Source organism: Pleuronectes platessa, chromosome 24 (genome assembly GCF_947347685.1).
Source record: "Pleuronectes platessa chromosome 24, fPlePla1.1, whole genome shotgun sequence".
Taxonomy (NCBI): domain Eukaryota; kingdom Metazoa; phylum Chordata; class Actinopteri; order Pleuronectiformes; family Pleuronectidae; genus Pleuronectes; species Pleuronectes platessa.
This window is the reverse complement of record NC_070649.1, coordinates 5121586-5147385: the sequence shown is the minus strand read 5'-3', so window position 1 is coordinate 5147385 and position 25800 is coordinate 5121586. Positions and strand designations below refer to the sequence as shown.

The 25800-nt window shown below is 47.4% G+C and overlaps 1 protein-coding gene across 1 annotated transcript in view; it reads left to right on the top strand.

Annotated features, from left to right (window-relative positions):
- Positions 1–25800, top strand: part of pard3ba (par-3 family cell polarity regulator beta a) — a 99669-nt gene that overhangs the window by 63910 nt on the left and 9959 nt on the right. The window contains exons 17-20 of the mRNA XM_053416813.1: positions 1829–1870; positions 10341–10511; positions 11207–11422; positions 12150–12351. Coding sequence (XP_053272788.1) covers positions 1829–1870; positions 10341–10511; positions 11207–11422; positions 12150–12351 — 631 coding nt within the window. The remainder of the gene's footprint in view (positions 1–1828; positions 1871–10340; positions 10512–11206; positions 11423–12149; positions 12352–25800) is intronic.

Below are 25800 nucleotides of genomic sequence, written 5' to 3'. Positions count from 1 at the left end.
CAGAAGGTTATTTTACAAAAAGGTAAAACACAGAATAAGACACTATAACATTTTTCAAACGAGCCTGACAGTGATTCAGCAAGTAGCGAGTCTCTCTCTCCCCCCTGAATGAGCAATGGATGGAAACTAATGCTTTTATCAGTGTAAAAAGCTGCTTTGGAAAAGGCTCTGTATGGATTTGCTTTAAGTTGCTCAAAGTGCACTGAATCATCGAACCTCTTAGGAGACGTGGAGCCCATACGTTCCGTTCTGCTGTCTAAGTTATTTGCTGTGCGACGACTGAGGCGGAATTTAAATACAAAATGCGAGTCATTAGTAATGTGTGGCGCCTTCCACTGGAGCTGACTTACAAATATGTTTTATTTTGAAAGCACATCTCCCACTTCTGGTAATTTGATTTAATGAAACGATTGAGGATCGGGGGGGGGCTGTCGTTCACGTGTCGCCTCACAGAGAGAATTTTTCTTTTCCCTGGAATCACTTCTTCTTAGGGCCACTTAATCTTGTGAGGAAGAAGCTGCAAATTTATGAGAATAAAGTCGTGATATTAGGAGAATGAAGTCGTCCTGTCTCCTGGGTTGAAATGATGAATGTGGAGGGTCACCTTTCGGCTCATTAGCTCCACATCATCATAATTATCAGGACTTTGAAAGGATTGTGCAAGAGATTGAGTCTTTGGTGGAGGAGGGAAGGTTTAGTCGTGTTGAACTGAGTTGTCCTTGTTTTACATCCGTCTCAGAACAATCTCACACTATTCTCCAAGTCTGCTTTAAAACAAAAACAATAAATGGAACGACATATCTTAAACACAGCACAAGGGCCTTGATCTGAAGCTGTACGATGAAGTGAAGTTATCCCCTGATAGAATAAATAATACAGCACTCTATAAGGAAGCTGACTGGAGGTTAAAAGAGGGATTTTACATTTTTAGCTCCTCCGCTGTGGCAGGAGACTTGGCTGCCGAACATCCAGACTTTTATCTTCCCTCCACAGAAAAAAGGAAGCTTTTATTATTTGGCAGGGTCATGTGGCCGGGAATAGCTCTTCTTCCAAACTTTGAACGCACTTGTATTTTTTTTTCATCTGGCACACGTGCACGGGGGAAGGTATCTCTGCCTCGTCGCTGCAGAGGAGGCTGGTTTTTGTGAAGCCACCACTTTAGATTTGGAGCTTTTGCTGATTTTAGTTTTTTTCTAGACACACCCCTTCTCGCCTTCACCTCACATCTGTCTCTTCTTACACCCCCTCACCTCTGTTCATCACTTCTTCTCCCTCCCTTCCTCTCATCCCCCCCCCCCACCTGTCTGTCCGCCGGGAAAATTGACCTCATAAAAAATGAAAAGGATTATTTAAGAGAAATAGCAGCGTAATGAAAACCTATTACTGTATCCCATGGTGCACTGCCTGTGGCGGCTGCCGCTGGCCCGATTGCAATCCTGTGTAGTTAGATTAGGTGGGCGGCGGGCGGGGTGTTTGGGTCGGGGGGGGGGTTCTTCTTGTTTTCTTCTCCCCCTCTTTATTATTTCTCTCTCTGCCTCACCTCTATCTACCCTCCCACAGTCATAATATCCTTCTTTCTTCTCGTTTCTCTTATATTTCTGCTTCTTTTTTCATTTCCTCTCTCAGTCCCACACATTTGGTGCCTCGCCTCTTTTCTCTCTGTGTGATACTCCTGCAGGGAGTCATTTGAAATGTACGTGCCGGCAGCGAGAGACACCAGCGTGGCCGTTTACGGAAAACCACCCAAAGCCCCTGAACGATGCATATTCAGCTCTGCATGTATGGAATGTAATAACACTCTGTTTCCTGTGTGTCTCTTGTGTTCCAGTGGCTGATGAGAGCAACATGGGCTCCCACGGGCAGAGGAACAGTGAGTGTTGATTTAATTAAAACACACGTGCACACACGCAGAGAAAACACTCCTCCTTTGTGTACCTCTCTCCTGCTCCTCTCTCCTCCTCGACTCTCCTTAACCCAGAACGTGAAGGTTCTCGTTTCCTCCATTTTTCTCCCCGTCTGTGCACAAGCGTTTCTTTATCTCTCACTTCTTCCTCGGCTCTCCCGCCTGACACAGTTGAGTTGTGAAGCACTTAGCGTCCGAGCTCTCGCTGCTTTATAGCTGCCCGGGTCAGCAGGCCTACAGTGCTCCATCCTCACCCAGCTGACAGCGGCCCCACTGCATTACAATGGAGTCCCCCCCCCCCCCCCCGGTTATTCCTCCGCGCTCGACTCTGCCTTGTTTTATTTGAGAAACGTCTGGTTAAAGGTAAAATATAAAGCCAGTCGTCTTTCACCGAGGGCATTACATTGCTGTGGTTCAGTGAAAGCCATCAGATTAAGAGAGAACCCTGCAGCACCAGGTGAAACAGGCCCGGGAGGAAAGATCTAATCCACGTGATTGTGTAGTTGCATTATCCCTGTGCCGACATCAGTAACACACAAAGAAATATAAGTTTAATAAAGTTTAATAAACCACAAAACCACCAGCAATTATCTCATCGTAACTTGACAAGGACATTCTTCCTCATGTTCAGTGTATGAAAAAGATGTTCAAATAATATTGCCTTTTAATTAGAGCAGCACTGCTCCTCTATATTTTTCATTTGCACCAATTTCAGCGATGAACTGATAAATGTGCAGCAAATTGCTTCACATACATCAGAGCAGGCAGGGACTGAAGTCACAACTGAGAGCAACGGCTTGTAATGATTGAAGTAATGAGATTGATGAGAAAATCCATTAAGGGATCCACTGTACAGAGAGGGGGGGGGGTCGAGTCTCCCTCTTGCTCACTGTAGGTAATAATTAAAACGTCAACGGTAGAATAAGCTCTGAACTCCATAAGTGATGTGAGTTATGGCTTATTCTATACATGTGATGTCATGTCTGTTTATACATAAATATATACATAGATGTATGATTTCATTTCTGTGTCATTCCATTCTCATACATCTTCTTTCTGTATAACGTTTACAAAACATTAGGAGAAAGAAATAGAAAGACAGATCAATTTCTTATCTATCTGACACATTAAATGGATTTTTTTCATCAGGTAATTTAAGTGTCATATCTCAAATCAGACGTTAGAAATCAGTGATAGATGAAAAAGAGTTATTGTTTCTCGTCCGCACCAGTATGAGGCACCAGTCTGAGGCCCCAGTCTATGCTGTGGTCGGGCACCAGCAGCAGTGACTTTCCACCGAGTCAGATATAGCTGCCCCTCTGGTTCAGGCTGCTGTGTGGTTTGTTCTGGGCATCACTACGTGCATATGAATATACAGTAAATCACAGTGTTGCAGCAGAAGTCTGGGTTTTAACTGCCCAGTTCTGTGTTTCATCCCATTTGGAAAAGCCACTGGTTCAGTGGTGACGAGGCCGAGCTCTTGAATCCACCTGCAGCGGCTCAACTCTCCGCCTGTTGCCGGCGGAATACAAATTTCCCCCGAGCACCGCCGCTGACCTCGAATCCCCCGTACTCAGCATTCCAACAATAGCTCCACCTACGCCCTCCTCCTTCCTCAGATCGCCCCCCCCCCCCATGATAAATAAAGCAATCCACTCCTCCGCTGCACCGTTCTTTTCTTCTCCCTCCTCCTCTTCCTCCTCCTCCTCTTCTTCTTCTTCTTCTCCTTTTTTCCATCTCCCTCCTCTGCTCTCTGAAGTCTTAGCTAATGCGTATTGACAGGGGCTTTTGCGTGTTTTTCATTTTTTGCTGACGCCGCGTGTTTGCCGAGCTTCCTGCACGCCCCCCCCCCTCCTCCTCCACCTCCTCCTCCTCCTCCTCGCCATCCTCCTTTCCTAAATGGCCTCAGTGTTTCTTTATGGGCTTTGACATATTTCATTAGGCGGATGGTCTTAAGAGGCCTGCCTGGCTTCTTTAATCTGGATAAAACCCTTTTTTCTCTCTGGCTAGAGCCGCGTCGAGGAGCGCTTCACTCCTCTAACTCCCTCTCTCTTTCCCTCCGTCACTTACTCAAACTGTCCCCCCCTCTCTCTGTCTCTCTCTCTCTCTCTCTCTCTCTCTCTCTCTCTCTCTTGATTCTCCACTCTTAAGATATCCCATCTTCAATAGAGCTTTTAGTTCCCCCCCCCCTCTCTTGCTTTCATCCTCCGCACCACTTTTCCCACCTCTCCCCTGATTATTCCGTCTTGTCCCCATTTTCAGTATCCTCCCAATCCCGACGTCTTCATCCCCCTTTTCTGTCTCCCCCCTCTTCCCTCCTCCTCCTCTGCCACATCCGGTTCTCTCTTTATGATCACTTTCATTCTCCTCTCTCTCAACAGGCTGATCCTTTTTCACTCTCTCGCTCGCTGCCTCTATTATTGTCATCTCTCTCCCTCTGTCTCTGTCTCTCTCCCTCTCTTCCTCTCTCTCTTTCTCACGCACTCTCTCGCTCTCTCTTTCAGCCTATTACGGTGAACATACTCCAATCTCTTAGTTTCCTCCACCAAGAGTCAGACTCAGGCCAGCATCTCCTCCAGCTTCAGTGTGTGTCTGTGTCTCTGTGCGTCTCTGTGTGTGTGTGTGTGTGTGTGTGTGTGTGTGTGTGAACACCCTGCAGACAGCCAAAAGAGTAATGGACACATATCCCTTCATTCATCCCTCCATTTCTCTCCCTTAGAGTCTTACATCTCCCTCGGCGGCAGGCTGCCCTCTTACAACACGCCTGGGAGTTGGTCCAGCAGCTCTCACACTTAAACACACACACACAGATGCATGCACACTATACGCATACACACACATGCATTGAATCTGTGCAATACTGGTGCTGTTGGCTCCTGCTGCAGTTTCTTTTTTTTAGCCTCCCTGTTTGTCTGTTTCCAGTTTGCCAGGATCTTTAGTGTCGCCTAGTTAACGGCTCACCCGGCAGCACAGCCACCAGTGCCGTCCCTCCGCGTGCCCATTAGTCCCAGTTGTTCCTTCTCCGCATGAGGAGACTTTAAAAGATCCACCACCACCGGCGTCCTGCCAGTCGCTGAAGCCTCGGCTTTGTTTTCACTTCTTATGTCTGGGTGCAGTGTAACTCCTGCTCTCATTGGCTGCTTCTCTCGTCTCACTTTCTTTTTCCTTCAGTTCTTTGCTTCTGTTTTATAGTTTTAGATTTTCATTGAAAGTCACCTTGTTGCGCTGCTACAGCAAAAGCGACGGATGAAAACCTTATACAGGTTAAATGGAAGACAGTTAATTCTATCTCTAGATTTAATGGGATCCGATTATCCTGCTGGTTCCTTTATGTTGTCATGTTTCTCTCTGGTCAAAATGAAGGAGGGATGAAAACTGGCATCTTTTATTATCTCTGCCAAGGAGGTTATGTTTTTGGCTGCGGTGTTTGTCTGTTAGTTGGCAGCACAACACAAAAGCTGCCAGATAGATTACCATGAAGCTTGGTGGATGGATGCTGTGTGGGTCAGGGAAGAATCCGGCGGTTGCGAATCCAGGTTTTTGTCTTTTGATTTTCACCAATTTCTGAAGGAATATTTAAGGCCTATTTAAGGGACTAATATTAATGAGGCTTTGCAATTTTGTGCAGATGCAAATATAAATCCTGAGAGGCGACTGTTTGCCGTTGGCCGAGGATCGCACTCCGCTGATTGCTCTTCTAGTTAAAGCATGTTGTTGAGCATTTCCACAACTGTTAGTGGAGAAGTAGTAAGAAATACGAGAGGACATTAATTACTTGACAACCTCTCGGTGTCAGGCCACCAGGATGCCCTCCCTGAAAGATGTTGCTTTGGAGGTAAGACATCGCTGCTCTCTTTGGCCTCACGCTGCTGGATCCGGTCTAATTATCCTCCTTATTCCAGGGGTCACTGTCGGGTCGGGTCCAAACTTTTCTCCCCTGTAAAAACCTCTAATTTAGGGCGACTCACGAGACCTCGGTGCTTAGACGAACATGCAGATTTTCTTTTTTCCCTTGACATCTGCAATAAGCTCCAATTTCATGTCAGCCGTTGTTGTGAAACGCTGCAATTTATGGTGTCATGTCATGGCAGGACCATAATAACCATATTCAGAGATATAAAATGCTCTAAATCAAACAGATGGTATAGCAGTCGGTGAATAACTTTATCAGACAGGTGTTGGTATCTCTGGGTCTAAATTTAAACAAGCACTCTCATCTGCCACGAGTTTATAAAATGGCACGTGTCCCGCTCCAGCCCTCGCCCGCTCTCCCCCCCTGCCGGCCCGCTGCAGTCCAGTGGAGGTAGGCAGTAATTATGAAATGGCCTTTTAAGTCCCGTCCAGGTTTTAAAACCATTCATCTAGTTGGAGGCTAAATACATCGGCCCATACGTCCCCGTCCCCTCATACGTCTAAACAGCTTAACACAATTACTGCCAGGGCAGCGCCTCCGTCCTCGGCCCTCTGATGGAGCGGAGTGCGCTCACATAGCGATGGAGGGACGCCCAGTGATTGGACAGGTCTCTAATTGGAGTGGAGGTTTGATTGGCCATAACATGAATTCGATTTGCTCGAGCTGGACGTCCAGTTGTCTGAGGTGATTCGGTTTGAAGTCGGCTTTGTCATGTGATGGGAAGTGGCAGCGGCGCCGGAACATCATTAAAATGAGTAAGGCTGCAGATTTTTTACATTTTTAAATCATTGTACTTTTAAATGTTGAGCAAAAAGCCTGATACAGTTTATTGCTCCGTGTCAAAAGGACTATTAAACACACATCAGTGAGTACGGATCATTTTCCTTCATTACCATGACCTTGGGCGCTGGAGTTTATTTCCAGTCCACATGTGCTGTCCCAGTGCTGTAAATACTCACTGGTGAACTTAAATACCCATTAATCCACCAGAGAAAATAGTCCCCAGCAAATGACACAATGATTACTCCTTCCTTAGTTATGTTCGCTAAAACTAAACTCAGATACAATATTAAGAACAGTGCTAGGTACACTTGGAATACAGTAACACAACCAACAACAACTCATTACTAATGACAGAGACGTAGATTAAAAGAAGAGACAGGTTGATTCAAGATGAGAAAATAGAGAAGGCCCAAAGCAACGTGAAGAGGTAATGACTCTCCAAAAACTGAAGGAGCACTATTTCAATCAGGGGGAGCTTCTGAATCTGTTCTGATCTACATATTAATTTCTTTGGTTTATTCTAAAGATATTTGAGGGTCGAGGTGTCGAGAAGTAGAAAAGTGCCCGTGCTGTTGATTCAGGTCTATTCAGAATAATGTGATCCTCATTCTCTCCGGCTGACACCGCCTTCATGCTTTTCTCCCTCCGCCTCTTCCACGTCACGAGAGGTTTCAAGCTTTCAAACAGACGTTCAATCCGTTTCATCTGAGGCGTCACGGCCGACCGCTGTGTTCTCCGTCCGCCCCTCTGAGCCACATAAAGAGCTTATACCCAGTTGTAAACATTTACTCAGAGAGGGTCGTTAATATCTGGTGTAATTCAATATAATTTACGGCTCTTTTTTGAATGAAACAACCTTTATTGGATCAGCGTTAACGCAGGAAGAGGCCGCTCCATGCCCCGCGGCGGTTTGTTTATTGCTTCCGGTGGATTCAATTCAATAACCTTTACTGGGCTGCATTAACACTGAGATCAGGCTGTCTGTTACAGGTGTGTGTGTGTGTGTGTGTGTGTAGCATGTGTATCTCTGTGTGTGTGTGTGTAGCGTGTGTGTGGCATGTGTTTTTCTTATAGTAGAGTGCAGGTCAGGGCCTGTTTTACTGGTTTCCAGAACAACAGGCTACAGGTTTTATTGGCCAGGCCTGAGATTGGATCCTCGATGAAAGTGTGTGTGTGTGTGTGTGTGTGTGTGCGTGTGCGTGGCCAAAGGGTCTCCTTGGCAACCCACCATCACCCCTCTCTTACACACAACCCCCCCCCTCCTCCTTACCACCACTGCCATCACTGCCACCACCCCCGGCGGTTCTGATGGTGGGGGCACTTTCTTGTAACCGTGGCAACCTTTCAGCCACACTGGTTTGAAGCCGCTGGTAATGGGAGCACATTGTTGTCCAGTTGATAGGTAAGTGTTAAGACCCTGCAGAGACACGGTGGGGGAGTTCAGCGGTGCACCAAGGTGTGTGTGGTAGGGTGTGTAAGTGTGTGTACTTTGTGTGTCATTACTGAGAGAATGTCGGCTTTATTAGAAATGTCAGGTTTAATAGTTTGGTGTCAACAACGCCATAGATTGGATTTTGTAACAGGTATGACAGGCTGACGGGGATTAGCTGTGTGTGTGTGTGTGTGTGTGTGTGTGCGTGTGCGTGTCATATGAAATTTGTACTACACACTCGGCCTGTGTAGCAAAGCCTGTAATTTGGACGTTTCTGAGTTCATCTTACCTCGTGTTCATTGGATGAAATAATTAAAGCGTTATTTTGGTTCAGACTTGATCAGCTGTCGGAAAACACGAATCTCGAGAGTCTTCGATAATCTATTGATCCCGGGGACTTGAGCGTGCACGTGAAACAAGCGCACGAGCGTCTGAAGCGCTTCACGTCGACAGGCTGCAGGCGAGTCGTGCTCACTTTCCGACGTGACTCTTCTTGAAGTTGCCAAGCGGGGGGGGGGGGGGGACAGGCCTTGCAGGGGCTGTCAGCGCGCCGGGACCCAGAGGCGTGGTTCCAGGCAAAGGGCTCGGCGCTGTCGGCTCGGCACCGACACGACAGCAGGAGCAACATCCAGAACCCAGAGAGAAGCGTGTGCAGCTTCGTTGGGACTCAAGCATCCACTGTTCTCACTGGTGTGCAGCTCCTGGTTGTGTTTGTGGACACTTGAGTGTTGAACATTTCAAGTGGCACTTAACAACATTCCTGGACCTTATTTCCCACAAGTCACCTGATGATTAAGTCAAATAGGTGTTGCTTTATATTTTTCCCTCTGTTTTACAGTTTTCTCTCAACGATAGCCTTAATCTCAATGAATCAGAGAATACAATAGATAGAAAGCTGGTATTGTCGATCTGTTGTACAGGATACTACAGAAATACACGTGGTACTTCTGGTTGGTGCTTCACATTTAAATAATACATGAATACAGTAAAGAAAACAACAAAACAACAAAAAAGCGATATCGATTAAAATCATATATCGATTTACATCAACTTTGTTTCTGAGAAGTCTTATAAATCTTGAAATATTGCTAAAAGTTTTCTTCATATGATACAGAAACAGAAATATACTTAATACTCTATAGTATATATAGAATATTCGGTACATGTGGCTGGGTGTTCCAAAAAGTGAACTCTCTCGGCTTCTCGCTGACATCGAGTGTGATTTGAAAAAAAAAAAAAGTATCAGATTGTGATACTGGTGCCGGACGAGCGGTGGTGGAGTGTTGCAGCTGTGAAGGGCATCGCTGTTTGGCTGTTAGGCTGTTTGTCAAATATGTGCACCGGCTTGAATCAGCGGCAATCAGGCAGACACGATGTGAACGGATCGGCGCGAGCATCTGCTGGCACAGCGGGCAGCGATATGTGATAAACGCTGATTTCACCCTCCATTGGATCGAGCTGGCGATGATGGCCACCTCTCTCCCCCCGCTCATCCATCCTATTAAACCCTCATTATTCATTTACCTCCAGCCTCAACCGACTGACATGCATGGAATGAGTGCACTCTCACACCCACACACACACACACACACACTCCTGCAAAAAAAGTGAATTGTGCTCCTATTTCTTAACCTCTCTCCTCTCAGGCGGTGAAGGACACACACACCGTTTCCTCAACAGGCTGCATCCTGACTTTTTTTCAACTTTGAACCGAATTCTCCCATTTCGCGGGCAAACACACACACACACACAGTTTCCCCGTGCATAGTGCAGCAGTGCGCTGGCAAGGAGCTTAATTCTATCAGGCTGCGAGCTGGACAGCCGTAATTACATTTGTGACACAAATCCTGCCTCTCAAATTGAGCGTTTTATTCCTGAGCGCTCCCCCCTCTCTATTTATAACCCCTTATTCCCCATAAATCCCACTCGCTCTCAGAAAGTCAATTTAGGACTTAAAAGGCAGCGACGCTCTGCTTACTTTTCCCCTCCTTCAACTCTATCCACGCTTCAGTTTCAGTTTTTTCTCAGCTCTACTCTGGAGCTTTGAAAATCTGAAATGACAAAAAAAGAAAGAAATAAGTCGTCCCTACAGGGAAAGTTTCAGAGAGGAGAAATCGCAGCTTGCAACCTGTGTGTAACTTCCAGGAGAGCTTGTCACCGTGTCATTGTGAAGCTCAACTGGGAGCGGCTGGTGTGGGAGCCTTTCATTTTCCTCTCCATCCTGTATGGTGGGTTCCAGTTTGGCGGCAGCTGGGCCTGCGTGACACCTTCTCTTTCCTCTTGTCTCCTTCTTCCCGTTTCTCTTCCAGCGCCGCGTTTCCTCATATCTACCCAGCATCCTTTGCTCTTTCCTCCCCCGACGCCGCCTCCTCCTCCGCTCTCCGATCCCCCGCTGAATCAGCTGTGGCCTTCACCGCTCCCCTGCTCCTCCGTCTCCCCCCCCTCTTCCTCTCTGGAGTCGGAGGCCGTACCTGAGTACAGTATGATGGCAGTTAATTTATCCCCCCCCTCCTGCTTATGCATGAGCCTGTCAGTTCCCATTGTGCCGCTCCTCACTCGTCCCTGTACCACTCCACCTCATTCATCGCTTCTTTTCCTCCTCCTTTATGTTTCCCCTATACGTCTCTGACTTTCTCCCCCTTTTCTGTCAAGCCTGTTATTCACCCTCTCTCTCCCCTGCCTCCCGCCCTCCGTCTCTCTCTCTCTCTCTCTCCATTGCTTCATATTTCTGGGTTGAAACCATTTTGCAGCTTAGTCCAAGAAAAGTTAGATCCTCTCGGGAGCTGGTGGCTGGTTTTTGATTGTTTGGGTTCAATCATGGGATCGTTCACAGTTTGAAACGCTGATTGAATCTAAGCCTTCAAAAAACGATCAGGCCTAAAGATATGAAGATGAAATATGATAAATAAAATGTAATTAGAAATATATGTATGCTTTTATCAGTTAAAGAAATATATCAAGGCCCTAGACTTCAGACTCCTAAAAAGGAAATATTACTGCAGGAATCTCAAATCAGCCTGTGTCATTTTATCAGCACATAAAATCATTTTGGAGCATTTCCCCTTCTCCTCCATCAGACACTCGTTTTCCCAAACCTCCCCTTCTCCCTCTTGTCCTCTGCCTCACATCCGTCCACCTCCTCCCACCCAGCTCTCGTCTCCTTTGTGTCTCTCAGAGCCTGCAGCCAGTGGAGCGCTGGGCCCGACCCTGGGCCTCTGGAAGTCCAGCTCCCTGGAGAGCCTGCAGACGGCCGTGTCGGAGGCCGAGCAGAGTCACAACCAGGCCCAGGTGCCCTTCCACCGGCCGCGGCCTCACATGGTGCGCGGGCGGGGCATCAACCAGAGCTTTCGCCACGCCATCGACAAGTCCTACGATGGACCCTCCGAGGATGGTAAGACCTTTCATCAGCATTTAGAAAACAGAAATAGTGCAGGTGCTCACACTGTTGCTATGATATGGAATTCTCCCCCGGACCTTGTGTCCACTTTAAATGAGACGCCGCTCTGCCAATGCTCATCCCTTAGGCTTTACAACACACTGGCACTCAAGAAGAGCCAGAGGCCTGCCAAGTGACAGTGCTTAGCCTAAGTACCTTAATGAAATTCTACATGATTTTATCCACTCAGCAATTTGGGAAGAGCAACTTTATATCTTACAGCAGCATATTTTTGTAAAGCTCTACCTTTGTGGACCCATGTTGGGTGTGTGATTACAGAGGAAAACATAAATCCTCCATCTTAACTGAAATGGGATGAATTAATGCTGAATAGTGTTCGGAAAATTACTCTTCTAAAGTGTGCTTTATTTTTAATCTTTAGCAACCAACTGATAGTTTAACCCTCTGAAAAGCTAAATAGTTATCACAACAGTTGGAGCATTCACTTCCTCATGTAGCAGAAAGCCAAGGCCTCTGTCGTGAGGTCCATGATGTCAAGTGGACACGACTGCTGCTCGAGCACATCAGGCTGTAGAGACTTGCCTCTTCTCAGCCTCCTGCCCTGAGCTCAATCCCCTGTATAGATCTCTCCTCTGCACAATGAAACATACATGCCCTCTCACTAAGATGCTCTACACCTGTAACCTCTGTGATGCATTGTTAACGTCTGCCCTCCTCTAAGACGACGACCTGTCGGAGCAGAGCTCGGGTCACGAAACGCCCGCCAGCAGCTCCTCTCGCCAGGACCTGGACGCCGAGGACGACACCAAGAAGAAAACCAAAGGGAAGAAGAAGGAGAAGAAGAGCAAGGGGAAGAAGAAAGCCGATAATGCTGCGGAGGATCCGGATAAGAAGACCAAAAAGAAAGGATTTGGCCTTTTAAGGTAGGACGCCTCAATGTCATGCAGACTTGAGTCAGTGATATTAGAGGTTTTTATTTCTCTCTTGAACTTCCAGGCACTGAGGTGACTCTTTACAGTTGGCTAGTCTATGATGAATTAAGTAAAGTAGTTCCAGAGACTGCCATGCCAGTACCTTGATTCAGCCGGTAATGAGGCTTGTATTTCATCACCACCCTAAAACCCCAAGGTCTTATTCCCAAGCGTCAACAAGATGGTAATTACTTCTGCTTCTGCGGCCAAACTGCACAGATTTATCACATGAGAAAGTGAGAGTCGAGTGTTGGAGATTCCTTTCAGGCGGTTTTCTCTCACACCTTCGACCACCTAAGCTTTTTTGGAGCTGTGACAGAAAACACACTATCACATGCAATTCTTGTGTAAACAGCAGAATTTCAGGTTTACGTAGCAATCGATGGAAAACAACAACCCCCTGTCCTACTTTCGCTTTGGTTCAGTTTCAACAAATTACCCACTGAGCTCAGTAGGATTAAGGGATATTGGATTATTGGCTATGAACACAACCTTCTCGGTAATGGAGGGTATTCATTATCTCTCAATCCAAACAGAGTCCCCTCGACACAGTACCGACCCGGACCGCTTGTCGACACCTTTATCAGCGCGTCGCCATCTTGATTGTGACGCTCCGACCCTCCACCAGCACCTTATCTACTGGCAGTGACACGGTGTGGTCAGTGTATCGCCCCACTTCCAACACTTGAGATTCAATTAGGCTGCGGCGAGAGATAGCGCGGGCGGAGGCGTGGGCCCTACAGATGGCAGATAAGAATCCAATCGGCCGCGGTGTCAAGGGCAGTAATGGAAGAGATGTTCGCACGGCGAGGGGCCCGGTGGTGGGAGAGCCCGGGAAAGACAAGATGAAGGACACGAGCAGATAGAAGAAGGGGTTGTATTCAGTTCAGTGTAAACTAACCTAAAACTCCCCGCGGTCTTAAATTGTTTCATTTGTGTGCACACGTGGATCCTCTCTCTGTTTCCCCCGCTGTAGAATCCAGCAAATATGTAGAAGCTGAGGCTGCTAGCAGGGAGACAGATTGTGTTTGTATGAGTTTGTGGAAGGTAATCTCTGCATCTGCACTCCACAAGCAAACAGGACCCTCTCCTTTTTGAGGCTTTGAGTTTCCCTCTTCTTTCTCTATGTGCTCTTTCCATCTCATTCTCCAAGAGTCTCCATCTCCTGCTCACACTCTGAAATGTGAGGTGTAGCCTAGTTTGAAATGAAATCCTCATGTGTGGCCTCCAACTTTTTGGGGAAAAAACAGAAGTAACCATATTTTGAGGAACGTGGGGGTGGAGCCTGGCTGAGAGCTCGAGGACACTGCACGCCCACTTACGCCTGTGATCTGCGCCCATTGTATCGTCTACTTTATTCTTAAAGGGACCGTTAAATATAAAATGAGCATCATGCTGTATTGAAGAACACTTGGAACTGGAGATTGAGACCAAACTCTTCAGGGAAATGTAGATCTATAGAAACGGACTCTGGAGACAGCTGGGATGAAAACGTGAATTATGAATTAATAGCACGAGGTGTATTGATGAAAAGGCATCTGTTAAAAAGTTTAAATAGAATAAACAGGTTTTAATCTAGACAGAAGACACATCTGAGTGGACGTTGGTCTCTGTCTCCGTCCCTCTCTGAGCTCCCTGACACCTGTTCACGTTGCTCCGCACGTCCCCCATTATGCCCATTTGCAATCTCAGCCTTTTTGAATTGGCCACAACAATCAGAGACACTCTCTGTTCATCCGAGCGCAGACACCGACGCCGAACAATAGAAGCCAGCGTTTTGTTGAGCACATTGTTACAGCACACACTCTCTCTCTCTCTCTCTCTCTCTCCCCCCTCTCTCCCTCCCTGGCCTTTATCTGGACAACTTGATTGTTATTGAACTTGAAATATGACTTAATTAGCTGGAGTATTGTGAGGTTCAATCTAATTGCAGCGCTCAAATGTTATTTTACTCCAGTGGCAGCATTAGGCAAAGGGCAAATTATAAACACATGACCTCAATTTACCTCCGCAGTGAAAGTGTGCACAGCAGCAGCAGCAGATGTTGGAAGTCGGCCCTGTCCTTCCAGCGGCAGTAACTATTTGGTTTATCTGGGGCAGTATTTGAGGAGAGGGTTGATTTTTGGTGGCAGCTCATCGCAAACATCTGCGTGTGAGGTGACCTCTGGAATTCACACATTTTTAATCAATTCATTTCTCGTATTTTGACGAACATCCTCACAGCTTCTATATTAGAACAGACACTCAAAATAGAAGAGATTCAGTTTCAGGAGATTATATAAAACTTGATATTTATTAGCATTGGCGGCCATAGTGTCTTGATCGCCCCCAAGTGGCAATAACACAGCTTTCTCTGCCTCCATATTACATCATCAGCGCAAGATGGCGTCACCCAATATATTTGGATGGTGGGAGAAAGTGGGAACGCGTCGTCCATCTTTACAAACCTGCTGTATAAATTCCAAATTGCTCTAATTGGCTTAATCAGGATTTGTGGTCACAGTTCAGTTTCTGTCGTCTGACAACTGGTTAAATCTGCCAGTGACGATCATGTGGTATGATTTAAATCTCCGGAACTAAAATGGATCATGTGGTTTGTTTTCTAAGCTTTTGTCCGAACATCAAAACGTATTGTCCGAACCTTCCAGTCAGGAATCCAGAGGTTTTGATAAATTGCAGCTTGTGGATACAGAACCACATATTTTTTTACTCATTGGCAGAAACCGGTGCTTGTTTATAGATGCAGATTTTCCTTCTGTGCTCTTCTCTCACTCTGCTCATGTTCCTGGCCTCGGCTGCGGCTTCACGTCTTTGTCATCACCAGGCGAAGCCCCCCCCCCCCCGCTCGCATCCCATCTCCCTGATTGCTAAATAAGCCAAGACAAATGGCAGCAGCCCCTCAGACCTTCCTCAGCAGAGGTTGACTGCTTGTCTTGTCTGTATTCAGCAGACGGCAGTGAAGTCTCTGCCTGGAACGTCGCCTCGGGGGCTGCGCCACTGACGGAGCGTAGAAAGAGAAACACACTGGAGCTCGGGCTGCTCGACATCCGCTGAACAAAGAGGACAACCTGGTCAGGGGGCTTCACCACGTCCCTGTCAAACAAAGATATTTACATCACACTCTCTGATTTGAATAAAGCGCACGCCCACAATATTATTTAATCCCGGCTCGACTTTCCTCTGCCACTTAGTTTTTCAAGTTTCCAGCCTCGGGGAGGGTTAGCACACACAGCTTATGTTTGAGCTCACAGCCCGTCTTCTCCTTGTGTGAGGATTAGACACATTATAGTATGATCCGGCGTGACTCGATCAGGAGGTCAGGATTTGAAGGATATGGCTTGTGACTAACATTCTCTGATTGTGTCATCAAGTGAGCCCCGCCGCCTCGCTGACACTTGACATGCGGCTCATTGGTGAAGCCGTGTGTATTTTTACTCTGTTTACTCTCCTCTCGTCTGCTCCAGTGTGTGTCAACAGTCACCGGGCGTGTCATTGCTCCACTGTCCCCCCGGCCCTGCTGGGCACTGACACATCCCGCATGTGTGTGTTTGTCCCCCCCCCACGTCCCGTCAGTCAGGATCGATGTCGAGCTCTCGCTATCAGGACACGTCCCATCTAGACGACGCCCCCCCGTCAGTTTATTGGGACACGAGAGCTGGCGTTTTTTCTTTTCCTTTTTTGATCCGCTGTTTACAAATCCACACATATATCCTCTCTCCTGCGTTTCTCTGTTTTGCGGCGCTGGAGGAATCCGACAGGGAAGCAAGCCAATTAGAGCCATCCGTTCCGCTCTTATCCTGTTGCAGAGCAGCAGGATGCTCTGGGTTGAAAGGTAGTGACTGGTGGGCTGTACTCTACAGAACCAAAGCCGTGTTGTCAGAGCGGAGGGGCCCACCGCAAGATGATTTCTGACGGATTACCGCTGTTATTGTGCCCTCCGCCTCCTTAGTCGCCTCCGTGAGCCCATTCTCCCTTCATTTCTTACTTTCACATAATCCCCCCCCTCTCCTCTTTCTGTTCTAAGATGTTTGTTCTAGTCTCTTTCTTCCTCTCCATCGTGCACTTCTCTCTTTCGGTGAATATTTCTCTTCTCCGAGAGCCTCCCTGTCTGTCCTCGAATGAACTGTTAATTTAAACCAGACTTCATTAGACAAAATGAGCTCTCACGTCCCGCTTGAATTCACACAAGTTCATGATTTTCGACAATTAAGTGTGCTAATAGGAGCTCCGCGCGGTCCCAGAGACCCCCTGCCAATTAAACAAGCACAAGACAGGTTGCTCCTCGGATCTCTTGTCTTTGTGGAGTTTCTGTCGTCTGTGCCCTCTTTCTCTGCCAGTAACTCTCAGAGTCTTGTTGTGTTTACCCCAAACAAACTTCGGGAAGTCAAGCTGCTCCATGCGTCACTGAATTTCCCAGGAAAACGCTTGATAATGAATGTTTAGGCTGCGGCATTAATCCCTTTTTTGTGCCCTAAATATGCGGCGCAAGACCAGCAATTACACAAGGAAAGGAAAGGAAAGGGAAGGGAAGGGAAGGAAAGGAAAGGAAAGGAAAGGAAAGCAGGTAGGATAGTCTATTGGAACAGGCCCTTGTCAGCCGTGTTGCTAGGCATACCAAAATCCCTCTGACATGTTTGTGTGGGCGTCTCAGCCGTGACTCTAAGCCGTGATGGGGCTAAATTGTAGGTGCATTACCTAATCCCAGCGTTGGCTAATGCACTGCAGGTGGATTTCTTTGATCCACCATCTCATCGTGGTATTTAAGGGCCGTTAGCATCACCGCCAAGGAGCCACGTCTTCAAGAAACGAGTTATCAGCGTTAGTATTCTCTATTGTAAAAATATGCATAGGGACGGGCGTACATTTTGCACACACAGGACAAACCTTTCTCCGGTGGCTAAGCACTCTCTCTCTCTCTCCCTTCATCTCTATTCATCGCTTTATCTCCGCGTAAATAATGCATTCAAAACCGCTCATCACTTTCAACACTTGACACCTATAGAGCACGCCGCCGTGGCCTACTAATCAGGCCTGGCTTGAATGCATGTTCGCGGGGAACGTGAAGACAATCAAGCGAAAGCCTCTCTTATGCATTGTTGCTGGTTTAACCTGCAGTTCAAGGAAGCTGGATTTGCACGTGCATGTGTGTGAAGGTAATTAAATGCACAGTGTTCATAGGTTGTTTGTCTTTTAGTTTCTTGTGTGTCTGCAGCAGCCAGTGTGTCCGGAGCAGCAGCTGTGCATGATATCTCATGTCTGGGTTTGGGGAAGCTCTTCCAAGTTTGACTAGTTTCCCCCCGGACTCAAAGACCAACTGATAAGATTCCAGAGGTCAAAGGTCACGGTGACCTCATACGAGTCTTGGGATTAAGTGTATGGAGACTGAAACTGGTTTGCAGAGACATACAGGCTGGTAATTGTAGTTTAAGTCAGTCCCTAGTCTGGTTCTCAATCTGTCATTCCAGTCCTTAATGCGTTTGTCCCCTCAACCCCCAGAAACACACCGTGACATTGAAACACTGTCAACAGCCGAGTAGTCTCCAAATTACAGCTCTTTCTTTTCTCAATTCATATTTGTGCACAATTTGCTCCCCGCTGCCCGAAATATGAAAAGCTGCCAAGTGTTTCCACCCGTCGTTGGAGAAAGAGCCTTTTGCAAAGCAGGAGCAGCCGCCTCTCCTCGCTGTTCAGCCGCAATTCTAATTTACAACTTTGCCATGGAGGCAAACAGACGCGGAGCGCTATCACCGTCGGCAGCTGCCGGAAAAAACAAATTAACTTTTCTCCCTCCGTCTCCTTCCTCCATTCAGCGCGATGGGCAGCTTCTCCCTGAATATGATGTGCGGGTGTATTGGCGTTGATGCCAGCTGTCAATCAAATATCAGAGGGATGGGGAATTGACAGTGGAGATGATGAGGAAATCCTCATGCATATATATCAGCTGATAAAGGGGCAGTCGCAACAATCCTCCGCCCTTCCCTTCCTCAATCCTCCCTCCATCCCTCCATCCCTCCATCCCTCCCTTCCTCCACATGGCTCACGCCTTCCCCCTTGAAATTCACTCTTCTCTTCTCTCACGCTTTTATGTTTCTTGTCTTTCATGCTTTGGCTACACCTGCCTCCCTTCCTCCTCTCCAGCCCGCTTTCTCTTATTTACACCTCCATTTTTCTCTTCCAGCGGGGAGGGGAGGGGTGAGGCAGGCGAGCCGACTCACTCCTCCGCAGCTTCGCCGTGAAGACGCTCCACCAGAGCAGTTGAAGAATTAATTACTTTATTCATGGGCCTCTAAACAGCTTGTTTACCTCCTGCGCTCACAGTTTGCCAGAGAGTTTTGGGAGGCGACACAGTTCCTGTTTATTTATAAGCTGTCTAGCTTTACCCGGTCACATTATTCTAAGTATATTTTTTTTAGTTTCTGATGAATGTTCCCTTCTGATTTTCATCCTCGGTTTTATAAGAACTTGTCACATTTTTAAAGCGGCAGAGATTTAAAGTCATTTATTAGTCAAACTTCCACTGGAAACGTCTGGGACTCATCCCGCTGAGGAACAGGATACCCGAGCGTTTGCGTAGTGAATTATTAACCCAGAAGGTAATTATCAAATGAGACTTCCATTGTCCTCGATCCGCTCCTCCATCCATCAGCTGCGATCGAGTTATGACATTTGAATTGACCCGGAGGGACGGACGCTTTGGAAGCGCAGACACATTCGTATCAGCCAGACGGCTCAGCGGCCGACTGCCCATCACTCACCGGCCAATTAAAGGTATTCATGTCGCCACAGGAAACAGTCACGACCAATGAGCATTTGATCTTACGTCCTCGCGCGGGCACACACACACACACACACACACACACAAACACACATGCACTCAGAGGGCAGGGCGCCAGGAAGCGATTACACCTCCGATAGTGGTTATGTCCCATCCAGTCATCTTCATGCCACGAGTGATGGATGGACTTCCTCTGTCATTTAAGGTCTTGCTAATGACACACACATGCGGGAGCTGCTTGTGTCCCCCTCACATATCTCCCAGTAACACACACACACACGGCGTGACCTCTGCTTTCCAGACGGAGAAGGTTAAGTGTTTCTTGTCCGAGGATGTGTGGAGGGGCCGAGGGAACCAGGAGTGTAACCTTTCCCGCTCTGCCAGTGGCTCTCATCTGGAGCCGCGGTGACCTGGCCCTTCTCCCCAGCAGCCTCCAGCGGGGGAAACGCTGACAGGATCCTGAACTATGCAGCTCGGATTAACATTCATGTATGCACATTCAGTCCTCTCACATTCGTGTGCACAACACCGGGGGAGAATATTATGCCTGTGTGTTTTGCAGCTGAGATTTATCAGGGAACCGTATCCTGTTAGAAAGATGGAGGGAAACTTGGACAGGTTACCCCCCCCTTTCCTTTGTCTGCTCCGTCACTCTCCTCCCACTGTCCATTGCTGCTGCTCCTCTTTTCAGTCTCTGTCTGGAAAACACTGAGTTTCAGCTCCTGTCTCTTCGAAGCCCCCCCCTCCCGATAATCTGCTCTGATTGGTCAACTGCTTCCAATGCATGTAGGAAAGGTCAGCCTATCACTTTACCTCGCCTTGCTAGGGGGCGTGCCCGACTATTTGCCTGGCGTGCATTATGCAAATTAGGGTGACTAGGACTGACGAGGCGTTTGAGGAACTTCTGGAATCCTCGTCTAGATTACAGAGATTATGGCATATGAAACCAAAACTCGTTCTATGTTTCTAAATACCACAGTGATTAAGTGATGAAATTAGATTTCATGCAATTTGTGTGATCTGTCGATACACAAAGAGACACACACACACATACACACACCTCCTATAATGGCAGGTTTGAGGTGTGTAGACCGGCAGGCTCATTAAATATTAATGGGCTCCCTGACAGAAGTGGGAAGTCAGGGAGGAAAGACGGGACAAATTGCCAGAGGTGACAGATTTTTTTGTGGAATTGCTAAAATATGCCACATATCAAAGATGCAAACAATTAAAGGGAAGCCCACTGGACTCCCTCCTTCCCCCCCCTCGTTTCATCTTCGTCTTTGTTTTCTTGTCCTTTCTCACCTCAACCGCTCGATCTGCATCATCCTCCCCTTCCTCTCTTCCTCTCCCTCCTCTTTTCACTCTCCCTTCCTTTCCCTATTCCCTGCTGTCTCACCACCTCCTTTCCTCCACCTCCCCTCGCTCACTCCATCTGAAGTATCCGCACTCGAGGGACCGGTCAGGCGTTGATTAAGACTTCCATATCTTCCTTTCTCTCCCCCCCCCCCCCCCCCCCCCCCCCGAGGACTACCTGCTGTGCATTCATACCAATCTGTCTCCCTCCGTCTTCTCTCCTCCAGGTGTTACATTGAAGTCCTGTAGAAGAGGACGTGAAAGTGTTTTTGACCATGAGACAGTCGCAGCCTCTGAAATTCAACAAGCACACGTCAAAATAAGAAGCAGCGGATGAGTCATCAACTCGCATCCTCCTCCCTTGCATTATTAATACGCTCTAAGTGAGGCCGTTTTAACTATGATTAGCATCCGGTGGATCTTTTCCCCTCGCACATTAATGGAATCTGATCCTGGCCGGGATTGGTTAACGCCGATGCCAATCACCAGCTGGTCCCTGTGGCCCGGCGTGACCTTGTCGACGGGTGTCAGTCCACTTGTAGCATGATCCCTTATTTCCACCAGGAAACCACACCAATGTTAAAGAGCTCTTGTTTGTCTATTTTCTCCCGTGGATGTTATTCTGTCTATTCCGGGCCTGACATATTTTCCGACTAGTCTCACCGCGGAGCAGCGCCGCGTTGCCAGAACAGGAGAAGGAGGCTCGGTGTTACATCACCACCCTCTTCAGTGTTAATTCCCCCCCCCCCCCCCCCTCTCTCTCTCTCTCTCTCTCTCCGCGTCTCCCCTTCCCTTCTTTCCTTCCTCTCCCATTTTTACTGCAGACTCCTCCGAGATGAGCGCGCCCTGCCACAGATACATTCAGAGCAATCTAATTACTGCGATAACATTTCTGCTTGGCTGATTAACTGTTCTCCCCGTGCCTCTGAATGCAGCAGCAATGCTTCTATATATTCCTAAGCTCCTTATTCCTCCCCAGCCGAGCTGCACTTTCACAGGAGCTTTGGCTCCCCCATCCATCGCTCTTCCTTTCTCTCACTTTCCCTTTCTTCTTCTGTTACTTCTCAGGGCTGTTTCTTATTCTCACTGTCTCCTGTTTAGTCTCCAAGGCCTAGAGGCTATTTAGCCCGCTCTCACTTTTCCCTCTCTCGCTCATTTAATTCCTTTTTCCTCCCCACTTACTCATTCTTATTCCGCCTTTCTCTCGCTCTCTTTTTACCTTTTTGTCTCACTCTGCTGTTTGTTCTGCAAATGGGAGACTTGGACGGTTTTCTTAGACTTGTGCTGAGCTGTTTGCTGCCTTCGTCTCTAAAGTTTTCAGGATCGAACCACGAGGAATGTTGTCTCTTGCTTTTTAAACCAAAAATTAGACACATTTTCAAATTTTAGAGACATGTTTATGAAAACTCACACAAGGCTTCTGCTTTTATTAATATAGGAAGGAAAATAAATGAATTAGGCAGAAGATCAGGGACGATACCACCCTGTCCGACCCCTTAATATTTGGAGAAGCACCATATTGACATAATAGTGACAAACCTCTTCCCGTTGCATCTGCTGCAGCATAACTGCTATGATTTGAAAGATCCTACTGAATACTTTGAAGTCTCCTCACAGCCTGCACGTCTTTATTTCCACACTTTTATACCACATGAGCCGTTGTGTAGCTTTAGATCCTTGGCTGGAGGGGGCAGGGTCTTTGCAGTCGGGGCCCTCGAGGCTCTGGAATGAAGAAAGGCTCGCTGACTCATCATAAATCTCGTCTATAGAGACGGTTTGACAGATGCTCTCGCTTTCTTTCACTCATCCTTACTTAAGTTGACTCTTTTATTGTATTTGACTTCACAAAATTGAATTCATATACTTGTATTTCCATTATAAGCGAGCTACAAATATGGATTATTTTTATTTTCAGAGGCTTTCCTCTCCTGTCTAAGTCAGTCTCGATCGTACTTGCTGCAATTCTTCTTTCCTCTCTCTTTAAGGTAGACAGGATGCTAAACTAGCTGCCTTGCAGGAGGAGCCCCTCATGTGTGATTCAGTTTGTGTAGAGTTTCAGTTTTGTGTGTCTGCTCCTCACCTCAAGCACTGCACGGCAAGGTGTTCACAAGCTTCATCAAGACCGCACACGTGTGAGCTCACACACATGCAACTCGCACACGTCAATTACATCCTTGTCCTTATCTTCAAATTTGACTTCCCCCTCACACACACACAACCACACACACACACACACACACACACACTTCCAGAAGCCAGACAGAGTTCTCACATCCCTTGTTTTGCCCGGTGATAACTAGCCACCCACCGACTCCCCGCCGCAGCAGATAGGAGAGCTTATTAAGACTATACACACTCCACTCACGGTGCAAACTGTCAGAGTTGTTTTCTCAACTGCAGGAAACAAAGCAGCAGAAGCATAAGAGCTGATTCCTTGAAAGATTCATGGCACGAAGCTGGAGAGGACGCTGGTTAGTCTGCAGAGAGGAGACGCGTCTGTGGAGCTTTGTTGAGACAGTTAGGTGTTACAGTTGAGTTTGTCGGACAGGGCGAGCTCTTTTGCCCCCCCCCCCCCCCCTCCGAGGGCTAATTGCACAGGTCGGCTTGGGGACATCCCCCCGTCGGCGAGCTGTGATCACCACGTTACACACCGAGCCTCATTAGAGCACGGCTAACTCTGTGCACGCACCTCACACCCACTCCTCCTCTGCTACTGTAATGAGAGTGACAGGAGCCGGAGTAATTACTGTGCGTTATCTTTCCCGTCTGCTTACCTTGCAGAGTTGTGAGTGGATTTGTCCGAGTCAAGGTGTTTATTTCGTGAAAGGCGACAGCCTTTGTCTCATGCGGCCGACTCCAACCTTTCACAGGAGGCTCAAGCAAATGGCAAAAGGATGGAGAAGAGTCGGAGAGGTCACATCCTTCTTAGAGAATAGACGTTGAGATATTTCACGATAGTATTTCGTATAGGGACAAATCCACTCGCAGCCCCGGTCGTCGCCTCCTCCCAGGATCCCGAGCCTGCCGAGGTGACGCCCAAGGTGACGCAGCGCCGGCCCCGGGCTAATGATGACAGCGACGCACTAATAATGGGTCCAAGTAGCTCCTGTGACAGCGAGGAGTGTATTAAGTGGGACACCAGAGCCGGCTGACTCACCCGGACCCCCCGACTTCCCCCCCTAATGAGAGATTGATGGGGTGGTTGTGTAGGTAGATAATGCTAAGTTAATGAGATGTCCTATTCCATGCGGCTGTTTGCAGCTCCCTGCAGAGTCACCTGAGTGTGTGTTGATGTATATTGCTGTCTGCTCTGGTGTGTGTGTCTGTGTGTGGCTGCTTACCTGTGTGTGTGAGCAATATATTGGATTCTGGATCACTGTGTGTCGTGTTTATAGAGCTGTTTTTGCACATTTATTTACCTCTGCTCGTGCTTGTCGAGTGCAGATCTGTCATTTATTTCATATCCAGCAGCAGTCTCGCACTCAACAGGAAATGAACTGTCAAAATTTTTTAAAAGAGTGAGGGAACAGAAAGGATCCTAAGAGGAGGAGGAATTAATAAAGGAAACAAAGAGCGGGGGAAAAGGTAATAATAAAATAGGCAGAAAGACAAAGAGAAAAGAAAAAAAAGCAATGAGACTGTTAAAGAGTTGTGGGAACAGAAGGGATTTTTTTTTTGCGATGAAGAAGGGATAAGATAATGGCAGAGAAGGGGGATAATCACCTCCCTCATGGCAGGTACATGTCTCTAATTGGGAGTCCCACTCCCAGGCCGCTCTCCCCCTCTTTACTTTTCCTTCAATCTCCTCTCAGACAATGTGGTGAGAAAAAACGACTTTCCTAATTAATGCAGATATAATGATGGGTCCAACTGTGGACCTCTGCCCCCTCAGAATGTTGATTAAAGAGCTCTGTGTGTGTGTGTGTGTGTGTGTGTGGAGGCGGGGGGGTGAATCTCCCCGGCAGCTCAGCCAGATAAACATGGGATTTTTGGGTAATTATATATTTATGTGTAATATAATTATATGTCTATTGATGCTGATATTCCCTTTTCCAACAATACTGAATTCTATATGGTTTCCGCCGAGATAATTGCCAGTCTGCGTTTGGCTCCAGCAGAATGTGGGAGTGCTTAGAAAATCAAAATATTTTCCGAGTTTGAAAAATAAAATGAAAGCATCTGCAGGAAAGAGAAAAGATGCTGAGGCAGCGCCCACACGGTTTCTGTGGCAAGTGATCACCAGGAAGTGAGTTGGGAAAAACATTACAGCTCTGCACCAGTGGTATCACCTGAAGAAAGAATATAAATACAATTATTTTCTTCATCAGTCGTACTGTATGTGAAAACAGGCATGAAGGTCAAGGTCAACCAGGTCAAATCTAACAATTTTATATCTTTAACACCAAACATTTTCTTTAAAATACGGGTTAGCCTGCTATAAAAGGTCACTGGTTTCCTTTCCCAGTGCCATTAGAGGAGTTTACCTTGCTTCATGTTCAACTTCAAGAATGCACCGACACACATTCCAGAGTAGACACACTACTTCCTGTTTACACCGGCACACACATGTTTTAAGACCACTACCTGTTTATATGGCCTGAGTGATTAGATATCTCCTCTGGCTCAGCGTGTTAGTAGTTAATGCAGAAACAGAGTGCACCGGAGATTTGAGTGTTAAGCGCCGCATAAGAAAAGCATTTGATCGCCTGCTTCACACAAACAATGCGAGCGTTTGACCTGCCGCTGGCGACCATAACCCTCGGGGGAGTGAATGAATGGAGCAGGTTCACTAAAAACAACACTAATTGGTTTGCAGGATGGCGGTGGGGCCCGTGTGCCGTCCCTTCCCCGGCGTTTCACTTCAGCTCCGTAGCCCCGCGCCGCTCTCGGCCAGGCCAGCGGGTTACCATTCAGGCCACGTGTCTGCCTGTAGCTGTAATGAGAAGTGCCTCGCTGTTAATGAGATAAACACAGACGTTAGATTGGCTCAGCAGGAGCTCGGAGGGAAAGAGAAGTAGGATGGTGGTGAGAGAGGAAGGGAGAGAGAGAGATTATGTGAGGAATATGAAATATTTCGAGGAAAAGCTTTGGTTAATTTCCTGAAAGTGCGCCGCAGATCTTCATTAGGACTCGAGCGGAGGTGATGAGTTTATTTGTCCCTGTGAAATGAGAGAATCCGAGCTGCAGGGCCATAATGATGATGATGATGGTCGTAATGGCAAAGTTGATAAGCCGAGCCCAACGCGCCGCGGTGCAACGCTTCCATTGGA